This window comes from Triticum dicoccoides, chromosome 7B, assembly GCF_002162155.2.
Source record: "Triticum dicoccoides isolate Atlit2015 ecotype Zavitan chromosome 7B, WEW_v2.0, whole genome shotgun sequence".
NCBI classification, from domain to species: Eukaryota; Viridiplantae; Streptophyta; class Magnoliopsida; order Poales; family Poaceae; genus Triticum; species Triticum dicoccoides.
The window spans coordinates 337,309,606-337,330,351 of NC_041393.1; the positions used below are offsets into that span (position 1 = coordinate 337,309,606).

At 44.5% G+C, this 20,746-nt stretch overlaps 2 protein-coding genes across 2 annotated transcripts; both read left to right on the plus strand.

Moving 5' to 3' along the window:
- The first annotated feature begins 2,771 nt into the window (after positions 1-2,771).
- On the plus strand, positions 2,772-6,810 carry LOC119337338 (NADH dehydrogenase [ubiquinone] iron-sulfur protein 6, mitochondrial-like). Its single transcript, XM_037609448.1, has 3 exons — positions 2,772-2,980; positions 6,171-6,255; positions 6,389-6,810. The coding sequence occupies exons 1-3, from the start codon at positions 2,834-2,836 to the stop codon at positions 6,496-6,498; spliced, it is 342 nt and encodes a 113-aa protein (XP_037465345.1). The 5' UTR covers positions 2,772-2,833; the 3' UTR covers positions 6,499-6,810.
- A 439-nt stretch (positions 6,811-7,249) lies between these two features.
- LOC119338902 (secretory carrier-associated membrane protein 6-like) lies at positions 7,250-10,073 on the plus strand. Its single transcript, XM_037611112.1, has 11 exons — positions 7,250-7,353; positions 7,940-8,041; positions 8,128-8,190; positions 8,327-8,360; positions 8,443-8,565; positions 8,654-8,716; positions 8,788-8,881; positions 8,981-9,026; positions 9,156-9,223; positions 9,306-9,354; positions 10,056-10,073. The coding sequence occupies exons 1-11, from the start codon at positions 7,303-7,305 to the stop codon at positions 10,071-10,073; spliced, it is 711 nt and encodes a 236-aa protein (XP_037467009.1). The 5' UTR covers positions 7,250-7,302.
- Positions 10,074-20,746: the final 10,673 nt, after the last annotated feature.

The following is a 20,746-nucleotide window of genomic DNA, read 5'->3' on the forward strand; positions in this document are numbered from 1 at the left end:
CCCGATTCTTCCTTGTTCGCAAACCGGCGAACACCCACCATCAGCCTTGGGCCGGCCAGCTGAGTTCTTTTTTTCTAATAAAACTGCACAAAAAACAGACCCACCAGTTCTAGAACAAATGCAGTAACCGCCTGGATAACAGCACCTCTTGCGTTTAGATATACACTTCCTACCCTTTTTACTCTTCGTTTTTTTCGTTTTGTTTCTTTTTCTTTATTTTAGAATTGCGAATTGTTTCTTTTTCTTTATTTTAGATTAGCAAATTATTATTTTGTTTTCCGTTTCGTTTCTTTTTCTTTATTTTAGATAACGCGCATGTTTTTTTAAATGAATGGTTTTTTCTCAAATAAATGAAAAATTTCAAAATTATTGAACTTATTTTGAAAATTGATGATTTTTTTTCGAAATCAATGAACTTTCTCAAAATGGGTGAACTACATTGAAAATCGATGAACTGTTTTTTAGAATTGATGAACTTTTTTCAGAATTGATGAACTTTTTTTAAAATCGATGATTTTTTTAAATCGATGAATTTTTTTGAAAATCTATGATTTTTTTATGAATCGATGAACTTTTTGAAAACCGATTAACTTATTTCAAAGTAGATGAACTTTTTCTAAAATCGATGAACTTATTTCAAAGTCGATCAACTTTTTTTAAAAAAATGATGACCTTTTTTCAAAACTGATGAACTTTTTTAGAAAAACCACGAACTTTTTCCAAAATAGATAATGTTTTTGAAAATTAATGAACTTTTCTTAAATTGGTAATTTATTTTCAAATATCGATGAACTTCTTTTCAAATGGATGAACTATTTTTTGTAAATCTCTAACCCTTTTTTGATTTCACAATATTACCTCATAATAATTAAAAACTGGGCAGTTTTGTTCCTATCGGGATGAACTGCACAAAAGACGCAAAAAAAAAAGAACTTTGCTCCTTAGCGAGCGGCCAAGCGAGGGAATGAACTACTGTGGGCCGCAGCCCGCTTAGATGCGCTCCTGAAGTGCACCACACGGGGATTTCCTATTCGCCGCTCTCTGCGGCAAGAAGTCGCAGGTTCGCACAGGCGGTCGATCCAATAGGTGGTATTGGGCCTGCTTGTTTTAAGCGCTTTCAACAATATTCCCGGTTTTGGGAACCTTTAGCCCAGCAGGTTTTCTACGGTTTTGGGAACCTTCTAGAAGGTTTCTAAACCAGGTTTCTTTCTTTTCTATTTATCTTTTCGTTTTTATTTTATTTTGTATCTTTTTTCCTTTTTTCTCCTTGTTTCCTTTTTCTGTTAATTTTCTTTACTTATTCTTTTTTGTTTCTTTTTTCTCCGATTTTCTTTTTTTCATTTTCATTTTTCTTTCTCAGATTTCTTTTTCAAAAAATGTCCGCATTTTACAAATTTTGTTCATTTTTACAAAAAAGTTCCTATTTTTAAATTTTATTCATAACTAACAAAATTTGTTCGCTTTGTTTCAAAAAATGTTCATAATTTCATGAAATGTTCCATCTTCAAATATTTGTTCAAAAATTCAAAAAATATTTGTGTTTCAAAAGTTGTTCAGAATTTCATAATTTGTTCGCAATTTAAAAAAAGTGCATGTTTTTCAAAAAGTTTTTCTGCAGTTTCAAATTTTTTGTTCGCATAGGCAAAAAAATGTTCTTGTCTATGAAAATGTTCAAAAATTCAAAATATGTATGCACTTTTTCAAAATATATACCATTTTTCTGAATTTTTAAACAAATTTCATGTTTGAGAACATTTTTATGTAATGTTTCAAAAATTGTTCATGTTTCAAAAATTGTTTGCAGTTTTCAAAATATGATAGTTTTTCAAATTTTGTTTGGTACGTTTTACTTTTTTAGAAAAATGACATTTAAAAAATTGTTCTCGTTTAAAAAAATCACAAATTAAAAAATGTTCCTGTTCTCAGAATTTGTTCACAAATTAAAAAATGCTCCTCTTTTCTGTAAAGTGTTCACAAATTCAAAAATTGTTCACAATTTGTCAAAAGTTGTTCATGATTGTGAATTTTTGTTCGGAATTTAACAAAATGTTCATATTTTTTTAGGATTTGTTCATAAATTCAAAATATGTTTCTATTTGTAGTTTTTCAACAATTCAAAATATTGTTCACATTTTTCGAAAAACTTGTCTGTTTTTATCGAAACTGATTGTAATTTATAAAATGTCCTGTTTTTTAATATTTGTCCAGAACTTCAAATTTTTTCCTTTTTAAGATTTTTATTACATATTCAAAAAAATGCTAAAAAAATTTAAAACTCGTGTGTGTTCGTAAAAAACGTTCTTACATTAAAAAAATATATTCAGAAATTACAAGAAAAGATCGAAAAAGGAAAAAATAACCGGATCTGGTGATGTGACTAGTTCTATGGTATTCGCATTGCCATATCACCACAAGCATCAATAAGGCGTAGTGGTTAGGTGCCTCGCTCTACAAGTGCGCGGTCGTGAGACCGATTGCTCGCTTAAACTTCCGGCCCATTCGGGGGGCGTCCTGTGTGAAGCCGGTTGCCGCTGTAAGCGGCACATAGGTGCTCCCCACCACGGGTGCCGCCACGACACGAGCCATTTATAAACGGGCTACTGTGGGCCGTGCCATACCAGGCACGTTAATGGGTCAGCCCGGGCTATGCCGGCCCATTTGGCCAGGTCTGCCTGTAATGACTTTTTAGTGTGAATAAAGTTACATGTATTTTTTATGAAAACAAGTAAATTTGCAGTTACTCAAAAAATGTAAATTTGCAGGGCAAAAGAACTGGTCTCCATTTGCTCCCAAACTCACCCGACCTGCATACCCTTTCCCCCCGTCATCAGCCATGGCGACCGCAACGAGGAGGCTGCTCCCGACGCTCCTCAGAACCCTAACCGGCACCCGCCACCCTGGCGCGGCGCGGGGCCTCGCCACGGAGAAGGCAGTCGGCGCCGCGGCCGTCGTTGGAAGCCACACCGCGAAATGGATGCAGGTACCCATCCCCTCGTCTCCGCTCTCTAGATTCCGATCCGGTTGGATCAGATTCCTAGGCCTCTAGAAGTTACCGCATTTCTCGTGCGATCCGCCCAATCCGGTGCGAAAGGTCGCGTCTTTGCGTGTCCAGCGTGCGATTTTTGCGATCGGTATAGCGTGTGGCCCTTGTTTAGGTGCGTAGTTGCATGATTAATTTTAGACTCCCCATTTGGCTTAGGTCAATCTGGATGTTCCCTTGAGACATGTTTGGGCTGCTTGATGCTAGGTGTATGTGCTAATGGCTTCAGCTGTTTTGTTGGTACATCTGGATGTCTCGGATAACTATCATCTTTCGACTTGCCATTGATAAGTGCAAGCTCGTTGATGGCACATGTTAAGAGTGGATGCATCTATTTGGTCCATTTCGTTCTCAGATGGTAATCATGTGATCAGTTTGGAACTCCCGAGTCTTGTCATAAATTTGCTGACAGTGTTAGGAACGGTGATGCATCTATGAATTCTTACAACTGACAGCTATGAATCTGCACATTCAACTGTACCAATTCCTCTGGTTGACCCATCCTTCAGTTATGAGCTAGCAGAGTCATGTAAACAATCTGCAGCTACAGCTAAACACATGAGCAAGTTGATGAGACCAACATTTTGTGAGTTTATTTTTTTTGAAACGGAGGCAAAAGATTTGCCTCATCCATTAATTAAGAAGAAGAGAACTGCACGGTTAATTAACAGAAAACCAGGTGAAAACCGTTACAATCCGCTGAGCGGCACACGACCACCGAGCCAAGCCACACCATAGAGGCAGTGCGAAGCCACATGAAGATCCTGCCAATCACCCAGCAACCTGCGATGAGGACAATGCAGCTCCGATTCTGACGGAGAGCTATGAAGGAGAAATATGCTAGGCTGGCGCTAGAGAAGATCGCCGAACAGACCACCTGCCACCCACCATCGTTGCCACATGCACCCCACGCCGCAGCTCTGACTTCAGAATGACAGACAATCCGAGGCAAACTCGTGAACATGCCGGAGAAGAGCCGACTACCGCAGCCATTGCCGCGACCCCGACATCTCTCACCCTCATCATCGTTGCCACAAAAGCCTTGTCACCAACACTGCCATCTTCCACCGGCCACCGCGGCGACCACTGTGACGACCCCACCATCCTCACGCAACCACTGGTCCCTCCAGCCGGTCACTTCTCCAAGAACGATGCCCCCAAGGGGGAGCATGGCGCATGATGCCACTATTGTCCGATCACGAGCAGATCTAGGGTTTCCCCTGGAGTGGTCTGGATGGAGAGCCTGCACCGCGCCTCAACAACGTCTTCAAGAAAGCGACGCCTGCCTTGGCCAACAACCAAAAGCTAAGCTTTCGCTCGGCGCTGCCAGACCCTCCGCCTGCACAGAACGGCCAGACCACCAAACTGCCACTTGCCATCCCCGCCATCCGCAGCGACCCATCAGATGAGCCCAACCCAGGCCCATTAGCCATACAGGACCGACAAAACCCAGATCTGGTGGGAGGACCTCCCAGATCCAGGCCCACTGGAGCCTTCCGCCTTGCCGCCACCGCTGGCATGGCGGACCAGAGGCACGCTGCCATGGAGCGTCGCACCGCACAGCCACTGCCATGCCTTGGCAGGACCCACGCTGCATCACGGAGGAGCAGCTGCACGTCGAAGGAGCCGCCGCCGCAGGAAACCACCTCATCCAGCCACCGCAGCCGTGCCCAGCACAGCGCCGTGATGAAGCGCAGGTCCTGCCAAGGCGTGGCGGTGGCTGTGCACTGTGACGCTCCAGGGCGGCATGCTTCTGATCTTGTGAAATCGACATTTTGTGAGAGTAGCTACCAATATATCTGATGATCTTGTGAAATCGACAAGAAGTTTAAATGAATGAAGGTTCAGTGGGTTTAACGTTTGTGGACTTAGATTATCCCTGGTTAAGCTTTTGTAGTCATTTGCTTGATGAGATCTTCTGATCCTTTTGCTTATTTTGTAATATGCAAGCTCATCCTGTTGTACTTTACTATTTCTATACATTGTATCTTTCTAGTTTGTGTCCTTAGCTTTGGCTGAAGCATGACAGACCATTGATAGGTTCTTCCCAAGAGATGTGTATTGCTTGATTTCGTTTCATGACTTACAGATGTTTGACTGTCACATCTCTAGTTCTCCCTTCTACTATTGTTGATCAAGTGAAACTGTTCTCCCTCGCATTAAAAGATGGATCTTAGATATACTCCCTCCGTTCCAAATAATTGAAGTTCTAGGTTTGTCCAAAATTATTAAGTCTGACCAAGTCTATACAAAACTATATCAACATCTACAACACCAAATTTGCTTCATTAGATTTATTATGAAAAATATTATCGTATTATATATATTTGACATTCTAGATTTTTCTATTGACTTGGTCAAACTTAAAAGTTTTACTAAGGGATATCCTAGAACTTCAATTATTTTGGAACGGAGGGAGTAATTAATAATGGTTGCAAGTGCTAAAGATGTATGATATAGTGAACTGTTCTTCCTATTGAATTTTTGCTGTAATAATGCCACTGGCATCAGTAGAACACTGTCTTACCATACTTTGATAGTATGACTTTTGGTTTCTCCCATTTTCCAAGTAAAGATCAAATGATCAGTATTATTTTGTGGCTTTTCTGGCTATTGGACTATAGGTAGATTAGAAGTCTGTAGTTGAACAGACTGAAAACTAATGTTGCTTGAACTGTGGGATAGTCATCATTGAAAGTAAATTATCGAACTCTTGAATCTTAATATCCTTGAAGATACTAAAATTTGTGTTTATACTGTTGTACCAGTTAGTCAGGAAAAGTTTCAGGCCATGATAGAGCAGTTTAAGGAGTTTGTCATGTGATATTCACACCTTAAGTAGCATAATGAGCTGACATATGAGGTCTATTGATTGCATTGGGTGTTTTTTTCTGACTTGTTGTGTCATCACTAAAGGACAGACCCAGTGCATAGAAGCTCCCACACAAGGTGGGGTCTGGGGAGGGATTATAGGAACCTAGTCTTACCCCTGCAAAGTGCAATGCAGAGAGGCTGGTTCGAACCCAGGACCTCTTGGCACAAGTGGGGAGGACTTCACCACTGCGCCAGGCCTGCCCTCTGTTGTGTCATCACTACTTATAAAAAAAACCTTTCATTTTATTTATTGCAGGACACAAGCAAGAAATCTCCAATGGAACTTATCAATGAGGTGCCACCAATCAAGGTTGAAGGGCGAATTGCCGCATGTGAAGGGGGTAAATCAATCAAACACTTCCCACCTTTACACATTGTCACTGTCATGCTTTGGCCACACTGTTGCTTGCGAATGCTGATATACTCATGATGATGCATTTTCTGCAAAGCTGACTGTTTCCATTTGGATTACAGATAAAAACCCTGCCCTTGGCCATCCAATTGAGTACATCTGCCTTGATCTGGATGCACCTGCTGTGTGCAAATACTGCGGCCTTCGCTATGTTCAAGACCACCATCACTAAGTAGAGAAGATACCATCCTTTACCACAGCAGAATTTGGAGTTGCTGCATGCTCATTGGGTTCACAATGTATGCCAATGTACTGTGTATTGCGCTTGATGGCAAAATGTTGTCTGTGACTGTCATCCTACTTTTTGTAACACAATAATGTTGCATTAACTTCGAATTGATTTTCTGTAGCTGACATTTGTCGGCATTTGCTGAATTAATGCACTTTCCATATCAAACTCCCTGCACTCTGGATAAAAGGGTTGAGAGGGAAGGAACATGAAATTGATTTTAGAAGCTGCTTAGTGAACATTTGGCCATTGAAATCAATTCCCTTTTTCCGTATGATGTTCCTTTGTGCTGGCCATCGAGATCATTTCCCTTTCTCTGTATGATGTTCCTTTGTGTTGTCCTGACCATTGTTTATGGAAAATCATATGTTGGTTGCGGATATAGGAGGAACAAAAGCATTTTATAACCCCTTGCTGTCTGTGACGTGCATGACATAAACTGCTTAGAAGGACAAAACCAACCACCCATCTTGAATTGGAATGGAGGATTTTCTAGAATTCTGCGCGAATTAGTATCTTCTGAAATTCATGCATTTGCCACATTGAAGCGTAAAAGAAGACAAATATGTGAAGCACGCCGGACCTAGGGGCAAGATTGGAAAGTATTGACCGGTGCCAAGGTGCCAACGGCCACCATTAACTGGAAATAACCTTTGATTGGTCATGCGCAACTTAGAGTAGATTCTGTCTGGCCCATCCCAAAGGCAGACAGCGCAGGGATTTATTCATGCCTTAGGGATCTTCTCAATGTCTCCTAGCACCTATCCGCTCGAAGACGAGAATGTCAATCCTACCGCGGTATTCCTGACTTCCCATGTTTCTTGGTCTTGTTCAGGTTTTGATGAGACATTTCCATTGCAAACATTTGAGTTTTCATGTCCAGATCAACTTTGGTTCAGAAAATCCATGCCTTTTCCAATGATATTGTATTTTGGCTCTCACAATTGATTTTTTTAATATAAGCCTCTGAATTGTATGCGCAGTTCATCCTACATCATTCTCTCCTCAAATCAAGAACTTGCTCTAGATCAAAATGCCCTAGTTAGGAAGATTATCTTCTAAAAAAAGAGAGAGAGGAAGATTTATCCTGTGATCTATGAATATGATGACAAGTTTCTGCTTATGGTCTGGCTTCAGGGTTTCTTTCGGTGGATAGGTTGAAATTTTAGTCGCAACATTCAACTCTTATATCTTGAATTTCCATTGGTCGTATCTGATTTGATAATTTCTGATGTGTACTAATTTATTTATTTTACTCGAAGTAGTGTACATTAGTTCAGTATGCGGCCTGAGTCTAAGCAGGGTGTTATTTCAGTATATCGCTTTCTAAGAATTTATTCAAGTATCAAGATGATATCATTTGCTCATTTGCGGCGTTTTTCAGAATTGGAAATTATCAGCACCAGCTCCAGCAAAGAAATCATGGATCCCAGCGGGCTTTGGAGGCAGTGGCAAGCATGACGCCACCATCGACATACCATTATATGTACATATATACTATGACTCGTTGTCCATATAACATGATAATATAGTTTTTTTTGGTACAGTTGATGATAAGTCCAATTCATGCAGGATCCGAAGAAGCGGGAGCAAGAGCTCTTATCATGGGAGGAGGATTTGAAGAGGAGGGAGCGGGTTCGATCACCTTTTTCACTTATACAAATCCTATGGTGTTCATTTCTGTCGATGAATATTTTAAAAAGAAACTATCATGTGAAGCTAACCAATTTGCTCAAAAGTGACTCTTAGAATTTTTTCTCATTCTTTGCAGGATATCATACAGAGGGAGAATGCAATGAACAGAGGTAGTTCTACAAGATCACCATTACATCTCCATCATGGTTTAATGTTTTGACCACATTTTCAAAAACGCATCTGTTTGTGCAGCTGGTGTCACCATCGAAGTGAAAAATTGGCCACCATTCTTTCCCGTCATACATCATGACATAGCCAATGAAATACCAACCCATGCTCACCAGTTGCAATATTCAGCATTTGCTAGCTGGCTAGGTACTTCACCTTCCAACAGTTCTCTCCAATTACTTGAGATTTATTGCTGATAGTTTTCACGCTTGTTCATCGGCTGCTCTTTTTGCAGGAATTGTTGTATGTCTCAGTTGGAATGTATTTGCTGTCTTAGTTGAATCAATTCACGGGGAAGGTGCTAAATATTTTGCCTCATGAACATTTTTTTTTTCAGTGTGCATCTTTTTCTTATCCTTTTTATGGCAGATATTGTTCTTTTTCTCCTTGCCATCATCTATGCGGCATTTGGATGTCCTCTTTCATACATCCTATGGTACAGACCTCTGTACCAGGCCATGAGGTTTCTTTTTTAACGACCAGCTCGAAGTAAATAATTGTTCAGACAATGCTCTGTGCAAATGAAAATTTGCTAACTGGATTCTCTTGTTTTGTAAGCCAGAACTGATAGCGTGGTGACATTTGCCCAGTTTTTCGTCTTCTACTCGGTAGTTTTATCCACTTAGCTGAGTTCCGTATGCTAATAATCTAAACATCTGATTCTATTGCATTTTTCTCAATATTAATCTTTCATCCGTAACATGAGATGAGCATAATGACGGTTTGATATGTGCCAGGTGCATGTTGGATTTTGTGTTATTGCTGCAATTGCTCCGCCGATAATATTCATGGGGAAAACTCTTACGTAAGTCTTATAACCACAGTGCTGTTTTCTTGCTAAGTTTCCAACTGAAATAGTTCAGTACTGTTTCTTTACCTGAAATCAGGGGAATTCTTGTGGCTATCGATGTTTTAAACACGGATATGTTTGTCGGGGTACGTTCGTCTGCATTACATTATTATGGTTAGCTATGAACATAACTTCAGTGATCTAACTTGCCGTGGGCCTTAATTCTTGTCTGTTTTGAAGCAATGCAGGTACTTTATCTAATTGGATTTGTATTGTTCACGGCGGAATCTCTTATAAGCATTTGGGTGCTTGAGGTTGATGCACATTTCATCTTCTCATTTCTTTCAACACTTCTGTTGCCATAAAATATTTTGGCCTGGCTGTTACTACTATCGCTCTTATGAACTTGCTTGGTTGTGACGAAGCTCCAAAATCGGAGTCTGGTTTGCATGACTTATTCTTTGTCCCCTTGCATTCATTCATGTTAGTGACATCATGATAGAAGGAAGAACAATAAGATAAAATTATATTTGGATGCTTCCTTACTTCCTAATCTTGTGCAACTACTAGAATGATCAGCTTTTGCTGTGGTTTTTTCTCAAACTATTACACACACAATTATTGAAACCACACAACTTTCCTGCATGGCTTGTTGACATCCTTAAATTTTACTCCTACTATTTTTCAGAGAGTATACATATATTTTCGAGGGCACAGGTGAAGCCTAGCAATGAGACGATGAAATCATTCAGGGCAACTGTCTCCTCAACAGCAAGCATTCTGATGCAAACACAAAGTTGACGGTGAATGTTAGTGAACTGCTTCTGCCGAATTCTTGCATATTCAGACATACAGTGGAAATTGATTTAATCTCATAGTAGAAATGTGAATCAAGATAACAAGTACTATTTGATTCAACATCTCCGAAACAGAATGGTGGTACCAGATCCCATGCCTGCAAAACTTGCGGCGTGTCTCCTGCCGATGTGCCAACGGTGAAGCGTGTTAGAAAGTTCAGGCTTATGCAGGTTCTCCGGTCAAAGATGAAAGCATTTAGGATCTCCTTTGTTTTTCATTTGTATCTGATAAATCTGTACTGTTTTCTATAAATATTAATATCAGATTTGTTTCCTGAAAGAACATCTCTGAAGAAACAGATTACTCAATTGGCAGGTTTGAAATTAAGTTCTTTATTCCTGCACCTGGTGCACCGACTTTAATCTTCAGATAAAAATATATATTACCATGGATTCAGAAAATAGGCTAGTTCTAGCTTATCTAAATCTGAAGAAACTATACAAATGAATGGTGTCTTCGCAATTAGTATCCAGTACTACCTGAAAATTTTATATCCTTCTATCTTGATAAATGAAAGAAAAAGGGGAAGATTACAACTGGTGGTTGTTAGCAATAGCACATAGGTTGACAAAACATATTCATGAGATGAAGAACATGTCGTGCAAATCCAAGTTTATCCAAGCAATTCATTTAGGATGTAAGGTCCAAAATGAGCAACTGCGTATCGAACAAGATTAATCAATCACCTGAAATATTTTTGTTCTAAATAGTACACAATCCCCTACTCTAAATAGATGTCCGACAAGGCTATAACAGCATTCTAATCTCATTGTACTACACACTACAGGAATACAAAACATCTTCATGAATCTGAGTCTGATCCAGAAAGGTTTGACTCCGACTTGGCTTGCCTCTTGAGCCCCTCGCGAATTCGATCTTTAATCGCAGTTTCCTGTCAAATGAACAAACCGAACACAATTCATGATCGCAAAGTAATAGTGTGCTGACAAACTGCGGATAAGTTACTCGAGGATTGATTACCATCATGTGGCAACCTTCCTCAAACTTCTCAAGAAACCCGACGATCCAACGGTCAGCATTCTCTGTTGAGTAAATAGGCAGTTTTTCGATTAAATTAATCCATGAATAAATCATGAGCATGACATGGACAGCATTGATAACATACTGATTATGAACTAACAGAGCATGTACTACGCATATAGTAGAGACATCTACGCATACCGCTAGTACTGCTACAACTGAAAGAAACACGAGAGGGATAAGCGATGTATACCCTCCAATCGGCCACGCGGTGGCGGTGGCGGTGACAGCAGCCGCGGCATCCTCGGCGGCCTTCTTGTCGGCCTCGGCTTTCTCAGCGGCGGCACGGTCGGTGTCGGTCGACATGGTGATGATGAAGGTGATGCGGACGTAGATGAACAGAAGCGAGCAGTCGCGTAGTCGCTACCCAAAAACCTAATCGCCCCTCTCCCCGTACAGGATCCGGAGAGGCGTGGTTTCGGAGGCCTGCTCTCCCGTTAACCGTGTACGCGGTGAACGGGACGGAGTCGCCGGCGGCAGCAGCAGCAGAGGAACGACGTGGGCGTGGAGGCGGAGATGCGTTCTGGTTTCGTGGCGGCTAGGGTTGGCAGCGCCCCACATATATATGTGCGGCCGCGCGTGGAGAGACATGGGCTGAACCCACGTCCAAGTCGGTAGCCCACGATCCGACGTCTCAGATCGTGGCCCCACCTGTCAAAGACTCTCCGTTCCTGACCGGCAAAAAGAAGCGCATAGGAGTGAGCTCGGCTCGGCTCAATCCCGCAACCCGCGGCGCGTCGTGACGAGGCGTGGCGTGGCGTGGCGAGGCGAGCGGAGGAGGAGGAGTGCGCGAGGGCCTCATCTCTTCTCAAGCTCCAATAGCATGAGGGAGAGAGTCCCTTATAAACCACTCCAACTCTCCTTCCACTTCCAAGGTGGGACTAAACTTCCCACACACCTAGTGCCATATAACCCACATGGGCCCTTAGAGATTTTTCAGAAATTGCAATATGGGCCTAGAGCCCATCTCAGATTTCAGCAATCCCCCACCAGATCTCGAGGGCCCATAGTGTCCTCTGTTCCAAATACTGTTTTGATATACTAGTGTTTCAGTGAAGACCTGTTAAGGTTGAGCTTCACCTAGAGCAAGTAGCTACATTCCTTCACAACTGAACAATGGACTATGCCTTGAATTGTCAGTTTGGCGTAAAGAAGTTTCACCACATGTCTTACTAGTACTGGGCTGCCGAAGGCTGACCCCTCGGGTGGAGCATATAAGTCACACTCCTGGCCTATTCATGAGTTTACTAGAGATCACCCCAATCTCATAGACTGTGACTAGCAGTCGGGCTCACATAGGTGTGTTCCTCCAAAGATCGCTCTGTAGGATAGCATCTTGCTTATACATATAAGCCTTGGAACACATTAAGACAATAGTCATCCTTCCGTACAGTTTCCGAGAGTATTGCATCTCCAACGGAGTGGGTTAGTAAAGTTACTCTCCTCAGTTCACCACTGGCTTGTTTCCCCAGGTCCTACTTCACGGGATCTCCGATCACATAGGTTGGGTTACCACCATGGTAACTCATGTGGGTCTCATACCCATCTCCCTCGATGCACTATCTATCACTACACGTGATAGCCCTTTCGTAAAGGGATCTGCCAGATTCTTAGCCATATGGACATAGTCCAACGCTATCACTCCGGAGTTTCTTAATTTTCTGACAGCTTTTAATCTCATTCTTATGTGTTTGGTGGACTTCATGTTGTCCTTTGAACTCTTCACCTTGGTGATGACAGTCTGATTGTCACAGTTCATAAGGATAGCCGGAACCGGTTTATCAACCAATGGCAAGTCCATCAAAAGATCTCGAAGCCATCTCGCTTCAACACCAGATGTGTCTAATGCCGTTAATTCTGCTTCCATTGTCGATCTCGTTAAGATCGTTTGCTTGCAAGACTTCCAGGAAACAGCGCCACCTCCAAGAGTAAACATATACCCAGTTGTGGCCTTCATCTCATCAGCATCAGAGATCCAATTCGCATCACTATACCCTTCAAGTACCGACGGGTATCCGGTATAGTGAATTCCATAGTTCATAGTACCTTTCAGATAGCGCATAACTCTCTCAACAGCATGCCAATGTACATCACCCGGTTTGGAAACAAACCGGCTCAGTTTGCTCACAGCAAACGCGATGTCAGGCCTCGTTGCGCTCGCTAGGTACATCAGTGAACCAATGATTTGAGAGTATCTCAATTGATCTTTAGCCATGCCTTTGGACTTTCGAATCAATACGCTAGGATCATATGGTGTTTGAGATGGTGTGCAGTCCGAATATCCAAAACGACTCAACACCTTCTCAACGTAATGGGATTGCAGAAGTGTGATCCCACCCTCATTATCTCTCAGTAGCTTGATGTTCAAGATAACATCAGCCACACCAAGGTCTTTCATCTCAAAGTTCTGAGATAGAAACGATTTGACCTCCTCAATGACTTTGAGGTTTGTTCCGAATATCAGTATGTCATCAACATACAAGCACAGTATAACTCCTTCGCCCCCACTATGGCGATAGTATACACATTTGTCAGCCTCATTAACAACGAAACCAACAGATGTCAGAGTTGTATTAAACTTATCATGCCATTGCTTAGGTGCTTGTTTCAGGCCATATAAAGATTTTATCAACCTACACACCTTTCTTTCCTGACCATCTATCACAAAGCCATCAGGCTGTTGCATGTAGATTTCCTCCTTTAGCTCTCCATTTAGAAAAGCCGTCTTAACATCCATCTGATGGACGAGAAGACCATGTGAGGCCGCCAGCGAGAGTAATACTCGAATGGTGGTCAGTCTAGCCACAGGTGAATAAGTATCAAAGAAATCTTCCTCTTCTTGCTGGTCATAGCCCTTGGCCACAAGCCTAGCCTTGTACTTTTCAATCGTACCATCGGGCCTAAGCTTCTTTTTGAACACCCACTTACATCCCAGTGGTTTGCAACCATAGGGACGGTCAGTGATCTCCCATGTCCCGTTAGCCATGATGGAATCCATCTCGCTATGGACCGCATCCTTCCAGTAGTCAGCTTCTGGAGAGGCATACGCTTCTGAAATAGAAGTGGGAGTATCATCCACGAGGTACACGAAGAAATCATCACCAAAGGTCTTTGCAGTCCTTTGTCTCTTGCCCCTACCAAGGGTTTCCTCGTCATCCTCCTCGGGATTTTCATCATGTGTTTGTTCATAATATTCCATAGGGATGGCAGGCTCAGGAGTCTCCTCAGATTCCTGTCTAGAAGTGCTTTGCATATCTCTCATAGGAAAAATATCCTCAAAGAATGTAGCATCCTTAGACTCCATAATTGTACCGATCTTCTGGTCAGGTACCTCAGATTTCACTACTAGAAATCTATAGCCAACGCTGTTCTTAGCATAGCCCAAATTAATGCAGTCCACGGTCTTATGTCCAAGCTTACGCTTTTTGGGGATCGGCACGTTGACTTTCGCCAAACAGCCCCAAGTGCGCAAGTACGAGAGTGTCGTCCTTCTCTTTGCCCATTTCTCATAGGGAGTGATCTCACTATCCTTTGTCGGAACTTTATTCAGGACATGACATGCCGTCAATATAGCCTCCCCCCACCATGCCTTGGATAAACCCGATGTATCTAACATGGCGTTAACCAAATCAGTTAGAGTACGGTTTTTCCGCTCGGCAACCCCGTTTGACTGGGGTGAATAGGGAGGCGTCCTCTCATGAATAATGCCATGTTCCGCACAGAAGGAATCAAACTCACTCGAGAAGTACTCTCCACCACGATCTGACCGGACTCGTTTAATTTTCTTTTCAAGTTGATTTTCAACTTCTGCCTTATAGATTTTAAAGTAGTGTAGAGCCTCATCTTTAGTATTTAACAGATACACATAGCAATATCTAGTGGAATCATCTATCAATGTCATGAAGTATCTCTTTCCACCTTTAGCCAACACACCATTCATCTCGCAAAGATCAGAATGTATGAGTTCTAATGGTGCCAGGTGTCTCTCCTCCGCGGCCTTATGAGGCTTGCGAGGTTGCTTAGCTTGCACACATGAAAGGCACTTAGAACCTTTGGCTAAAGTGAAACTCGGGATTAAATCCAACTTGGCTAGCCGCGTCATAACACCAAAACTAATGTGACAAAGACGTGAATGCCAAACTTCAGATTCATTAACATTCGAATGAATATGGTTCACGACTTTATTACAAAAATCTGCGAGGGAAAGGCGGAACATCCCTCCGCTCTCATAACCTTTTCCAACAAATAGTCCATACTTAGTAACAACTAATTTATTAGACTCGAATACCAACTTAAACCCTTCTCTACATAGAAGGGAGCCACTAACGAGGTTCTTCTTGATGGCGGGGACATGCTGCACGTTCTTCAGCTGCACGATCCTTCCCGAAGTAAACTTCAGATCGACCGTGCCAACACCATGAACAGAAGCACTCGCGCCATTACCCATCAATACGGACCCGTGGCCTGTGACCTGGTAAGAAGAGAACAATGAAATGTCAGCACACACATGAACACCCGCACCTGTATCCACCCACCAATCGGTAGGCTGAAACACTGAAAAAACAGTAAATAAATTACCGTACCCAGATGCACCATTCTCATTGTTGCTCACAATCATGTTGACAGACTTGGAGTCCTGTCCTGACTTCTTAAACTTGTTTGGGCACTTGTTGGCCCAATGTTCAGCCGAACCACAAGTAAAGCAGCCCTCATCCTTCTTGTTCTTCTTGAAGGTCTTCTTACCCTTCTTCTTAAAGTCGGCAGTCTGTTGGACACCGTTCTTTCCCCTGGGCTTGTGGGAATTGGAGTTCTTCTGATGCACCATATTGGCCACAGAAGTTCCTTCAACCCCTTTTCCGTGCGAGTCCTTTGCCCTTGAGTTCTGCTCAACACTCAGATGGCCAATGACATCCTCCACAGAGAATTCACGCCTCTGATGTTTCAGAGTGGTGGCAAAGTTCCTCCAGGAATTGGGGAGCTTAGCGATTATGCAGCCCGCGACAAATTTGCCCGGTAACTCGCACTTAAGAAGCTCAAGCTCCTTAACAATGCATATTATCTCATGAGCCTGCTCCAATACAGGACGGTTTTCAACCATCTTGTAATCGTGGAACTGCTCTATAATATACATCTCGCTCCCTGCATCGGCAGCCCCGAACTTAGATTCGAGCGCCTCCCACAAGTCCTTGGCAGACCGCATATGTAAATATGCATCAACCAGCTTATCTCCAATCACGCTCAGAACTGCCCCGAGGAACACCACGGTGGCCTCCTTAAACGCCTTCTCCTGTTCAGGAGCGATCGTTCCTGTAGGAGTCACACCGGCGACCCAGAACACGTTCATGGCCGTGAGCCATAAGGTGGTTTTAGTCTGCCAACGCTTAAAGTACGTCCCCGTAAACGGGGACGGTTTCAGTGCAGCAGCAAAACCAGAATTCGAAAAACTCCTACAGATATTAGGTTTTTGGATTGTTGAGTAAATAGGCAGTTTTTCGATTAAATTAATCCATGAATAAATCATGAGCATGACATGGATAGCATTGATAACATACTGATTATGAACTAACAGAGCATGTACTACGCATATAGTAGAGACATCTACGCATACCGCTAGTACTGCTACAACTGAAAGAAACACGAGAGGGATAAGCGATGTATACCCTCCAATCGGCCACGCGGTGGCGGTGGCGGTGACAGCAGCCGCGGCATCCTCGGCGGCCTTCTTGTCGGCCTCGGCTTTCTCAGCGGCGGCACGGTCGGTGTCGGTCGACATGGTGATGATGAAGGTGATGCGGACGTAGATGAACAGAAGCGAGCAGTCGCGTAGTCGCTACCCAAAAACCTAATCGCCCCTCTCCCCGTACAGGATCCGGAGAGGCGTGGTTTCGGAGGCCTGCTCTCCCGTTAACCGTGTACGCGGTGAACGGGACGGAGTCGCCGGCGGCAGCAGCAGCAGAGGAACGACGTGGGCGTGGAGGCGGAGATGCGTTCTGGTTTCGTGGCGGCTAGGGTTGGCAGCGCCCCACATATATATGTGCGGCCGCGCGTGGAGAGACATGGGCTGAACCCACGTCCAAGTCGGTAGCCCACGATCCGACGTCTCAGATCGTGGCCCCACCTGTCAAAGACTCTCCGTTCCTGACCGGCAAAAAGAAGCGCATAGGAGTGAGCTCGGCTCGGCTCAATCCCGCAACCCGCGGCGCGTCGTGACGAGGCGTGGCGTGGCGTGGCGAGGCGAGCGGAGGAGGAGGAGTGCGCGAGGGCCTCATCTCTTCTCAAGCTCCAATAGCATGAGGGAGAGAGTCCCTTATAAACCACTCCAACTCTCCTTCCACTTCCAAGGTGGGACTAAACTTCCCACACACCTAGTGCCATATAACTCACATGGGCCCTTAGAGATTTTTCAGAAATTGCAATATGGGCCTAGAGCCCATCTCAGATTTCAGCATTCTCCATACACTCCACAGGATTGCTTCCAGCTATCTTTGCGGCCCTGTGAAACTGCATATGTGAAAAAGTAAAATCACGCGAAGACTAGTGTCCCAGATTGGGTGTGCTTTGTCAAGTAAGTTGGATCGATCACCTTGTCTTGATGCTCCTTGACCTTCTCTTTTAGCTTGGTAATGCCCATGTTCACTCTCAATTGCTTCTCCTAGTCACATTATTACAGTAAAAAGGAAGTGCTTGATTTTGTTCCTTGTCCCGCGCTTTTTCGCTTCGAAAATAGGTGGGCCCTTAGACCTAGCTGCCGCTCCACTATCCAGAACGCCTGGGCCTCGGCCCCTAACCGGCCTACTCACGCTCTTTCCTTGGCTGCCGCTCTAGAACGCTCGCGCTCTGAGTTGAAGAAGTGGAAACGTCTCGCTATCCCCCTATCCACCCGTGAAGGTAACTGCAAAAACGTTATCTCGGTCCTGGATCTCATTGAAGAATCCAGGTTCCTCTCTCGTCCGGAAATCTCGCTTAGACGGGTCATTATTAAAGTTCTCCAGCGCACTATCCATGAAAAGGTCCTCTACTAGATCCAAAGTGGAAAAATTCGCACAACTATTGACGGCGACGAAAACTCTCGCTTCTTCCATGCCTCTGCCTCGGCTCAGCTTCGCAAGAACAAAATTTCTGTCCTTGTTTCAAATGGCTCAGAATTTTTTTCCCACGCTGACAAATCAGACATCCTCTCTGACTTCTACTTAGGGCTCTTGGGTACAGCTTTCAATCCGTCCTGGGCTTTTGACCTTGAAGATCTCTACCCCTCTCCCCTTCCCCAGCTCCGGCATCTTGCTGATCCCTTTACCGATGACGAAATAGCCACAGCCTTCTTTTCCATGAACCAATCTGCTAGTCCTGGTCCTGATGGATTCGGGCCAGGTTTCTACCGTTAAGTTCTGGCACATTCTTAAAAATAAGATCAAACATTTCTTCCTAGAATTCTATCACCTCACTAGCGACATTTCTTGCCTCAATAGAGCTCCCATCATCATCCTCCCAAAATTGCAAGACGCCCGATCTCCATCTGACTTCCGCCCTATCTCGCTTCAAAACGGCCCGATCAAAGGAGTTGCAAAACTCCTCACCAATCGCCTCAAAACACTTATCCCACTGCTCGTCCACGCCGATCAGACAGGTTTCCTCTCTGGGCGCAACATCTCTGAAAACTTCCTCTACGCAGCAGATATCCTACACTGCTGTGCTAAACGCAAAGCTCCTACCCTAATTGTTGAGCTCGATTTTCGAAAGGCTTTTGACTCAGTCAGCTGGCCCTCCCTTCTCCGAACTCTTCGCACACGCGGCTTCCCTTCTCGCTGGTGTGACTGGATCAGCTCGCTGCTCGACACTGGCTCCATGGCAGTCATGCTGAACGGCATTCCGGGCAGATGGATCCAATGCAAAAACGGCCACCGTCAAGGGGACCCCCTCTCTCCCTACCTTTTCATTATCATCGCCGACATTCTGCAACAACTTATTATCAAGGCCAACAGGGATGGACTCCTCCTTTACCCTCTTAGCCCCACCTTACCTTGCCCTGTCCTCCAATACGCCGACGACACTCTCATTATGGTCAAAGCTACACCGGACTCCGACATCCACCTTAAGAGGATTCTTGACAACTTTGCTGCTGCCACTGGTCTACAAATCAACTGTGGCTGCGCGCAAAGGAATTCACACCGCCAGCGCTTCGCAAGGCGCTCAAATCCGTGGCACTTTTGGTGCCGTGGATGATTTGGAAGCATAGAAATGCGTGTGTTTTCGACCATGTGAACCCATCGCTGAATGAGCTTATAGACACGATTAAAGACGAGACCAGATCATGTTGGGCAAAGGCTGGAGCTCAAGGGCTCAGGGTCGTTTTGCCATCATCCTGGGATGTTCACTGAGCCTCTGTTGGCTGTGTGTAAAAACTGCCTCCTAGGAGGATGTAAATACCCTCTCTTTCCAATGCAATGAAACGCAAAAGCCATTTGCGTTTTCTCGAAAAACTACATTCATTCCTCTAAATGTAGACACCGATCAGGCCGCAAAGTTCGCCTCTGATCTGGCCACCAACATTTCCTCCTTCTCGCAGACCTATCTGGGTCTCCCTCTCTTTCCCCACAAATTGCCTCCGTCCGCGTTCCAACCGCTTATCGATAGGTGTGACATGTACCTCTCGGGATGGGCAGCGTTCCTCCTCTCCCGGGGAGGCAAACTAGTCCTTCTTTCGGCAGTGCTCGATAGCCTCCCCACTTACTTCATGCTTTGCTTCTCTCTTCCCATCCATGTTATCGAGGCCATAGATAAGCGTAGACGAACTTTCTTCTGGTCTAACGACGAGGTTTGCTCCGGGGCTAAATGCCTGGTAGCTTGGGACAAGGTCTGTACTCCTAAAGTTGCAAGTGGCCTAGGTGTCAAAAACTTGCGAGCACAAATTTTTTGTCTACTGCTGAAATTTGCCTACAAATTCCTACACTCTCATAACCTTCCTTGGAAGGACTGGATACTACACCACTCCCCTCTTCACATTGGCCATGGTACTAATAGCTCTTTCTTGGCTAAAACTATTTTCAAACAACTGCAGAGCCTTAGAGATATCTCCCACTGCACCATTGGTAATGGTCTATCCACGTTCTTTTGGTTAGATCGGTGGCTCCTGCCAGAACCGTTGGCGGTAGTCTTCCCTGCTATCTTCTCCCACCACACCAAACAAAATGCATTGGTAGCCACCATATTACAGGAAGGGATCGAGCTTGCTCTTCGTAATCAACTAACCTCTGTTGCTGCCGCAGAACTTGCTTCTCTTAACTCTTTGTTGCAGGATGTCACACCCTCCCAGGATCCGGACACGAGGAGGCTGCTGAACGGGGACTGCTTCACCACGCGAGGGGCTTACGCGGCCCTAAATGCGCACCTATATGATATTGCGCATCTGAGGAGAAACACGGAACCCTCGCGCGACCGCGTCGTCCCCGCGGGCGACCGGCCGCGCTCCGGCGCCCCCCCTCCTCTAGAGCCCCCCCTTCCCTCCCTCCCTCCCCGCCACCGTCGCCGGCACCCATGGCCGGGCCTGGCCCCTGGGTCGCTGGCGGCGGCGGCCTCCTGCCCTTCCCCTCTCGGTGCTCCCCGGCGCGGGGCGGTGTGCGCCGGGAGGTGCTCTTCGGCGGC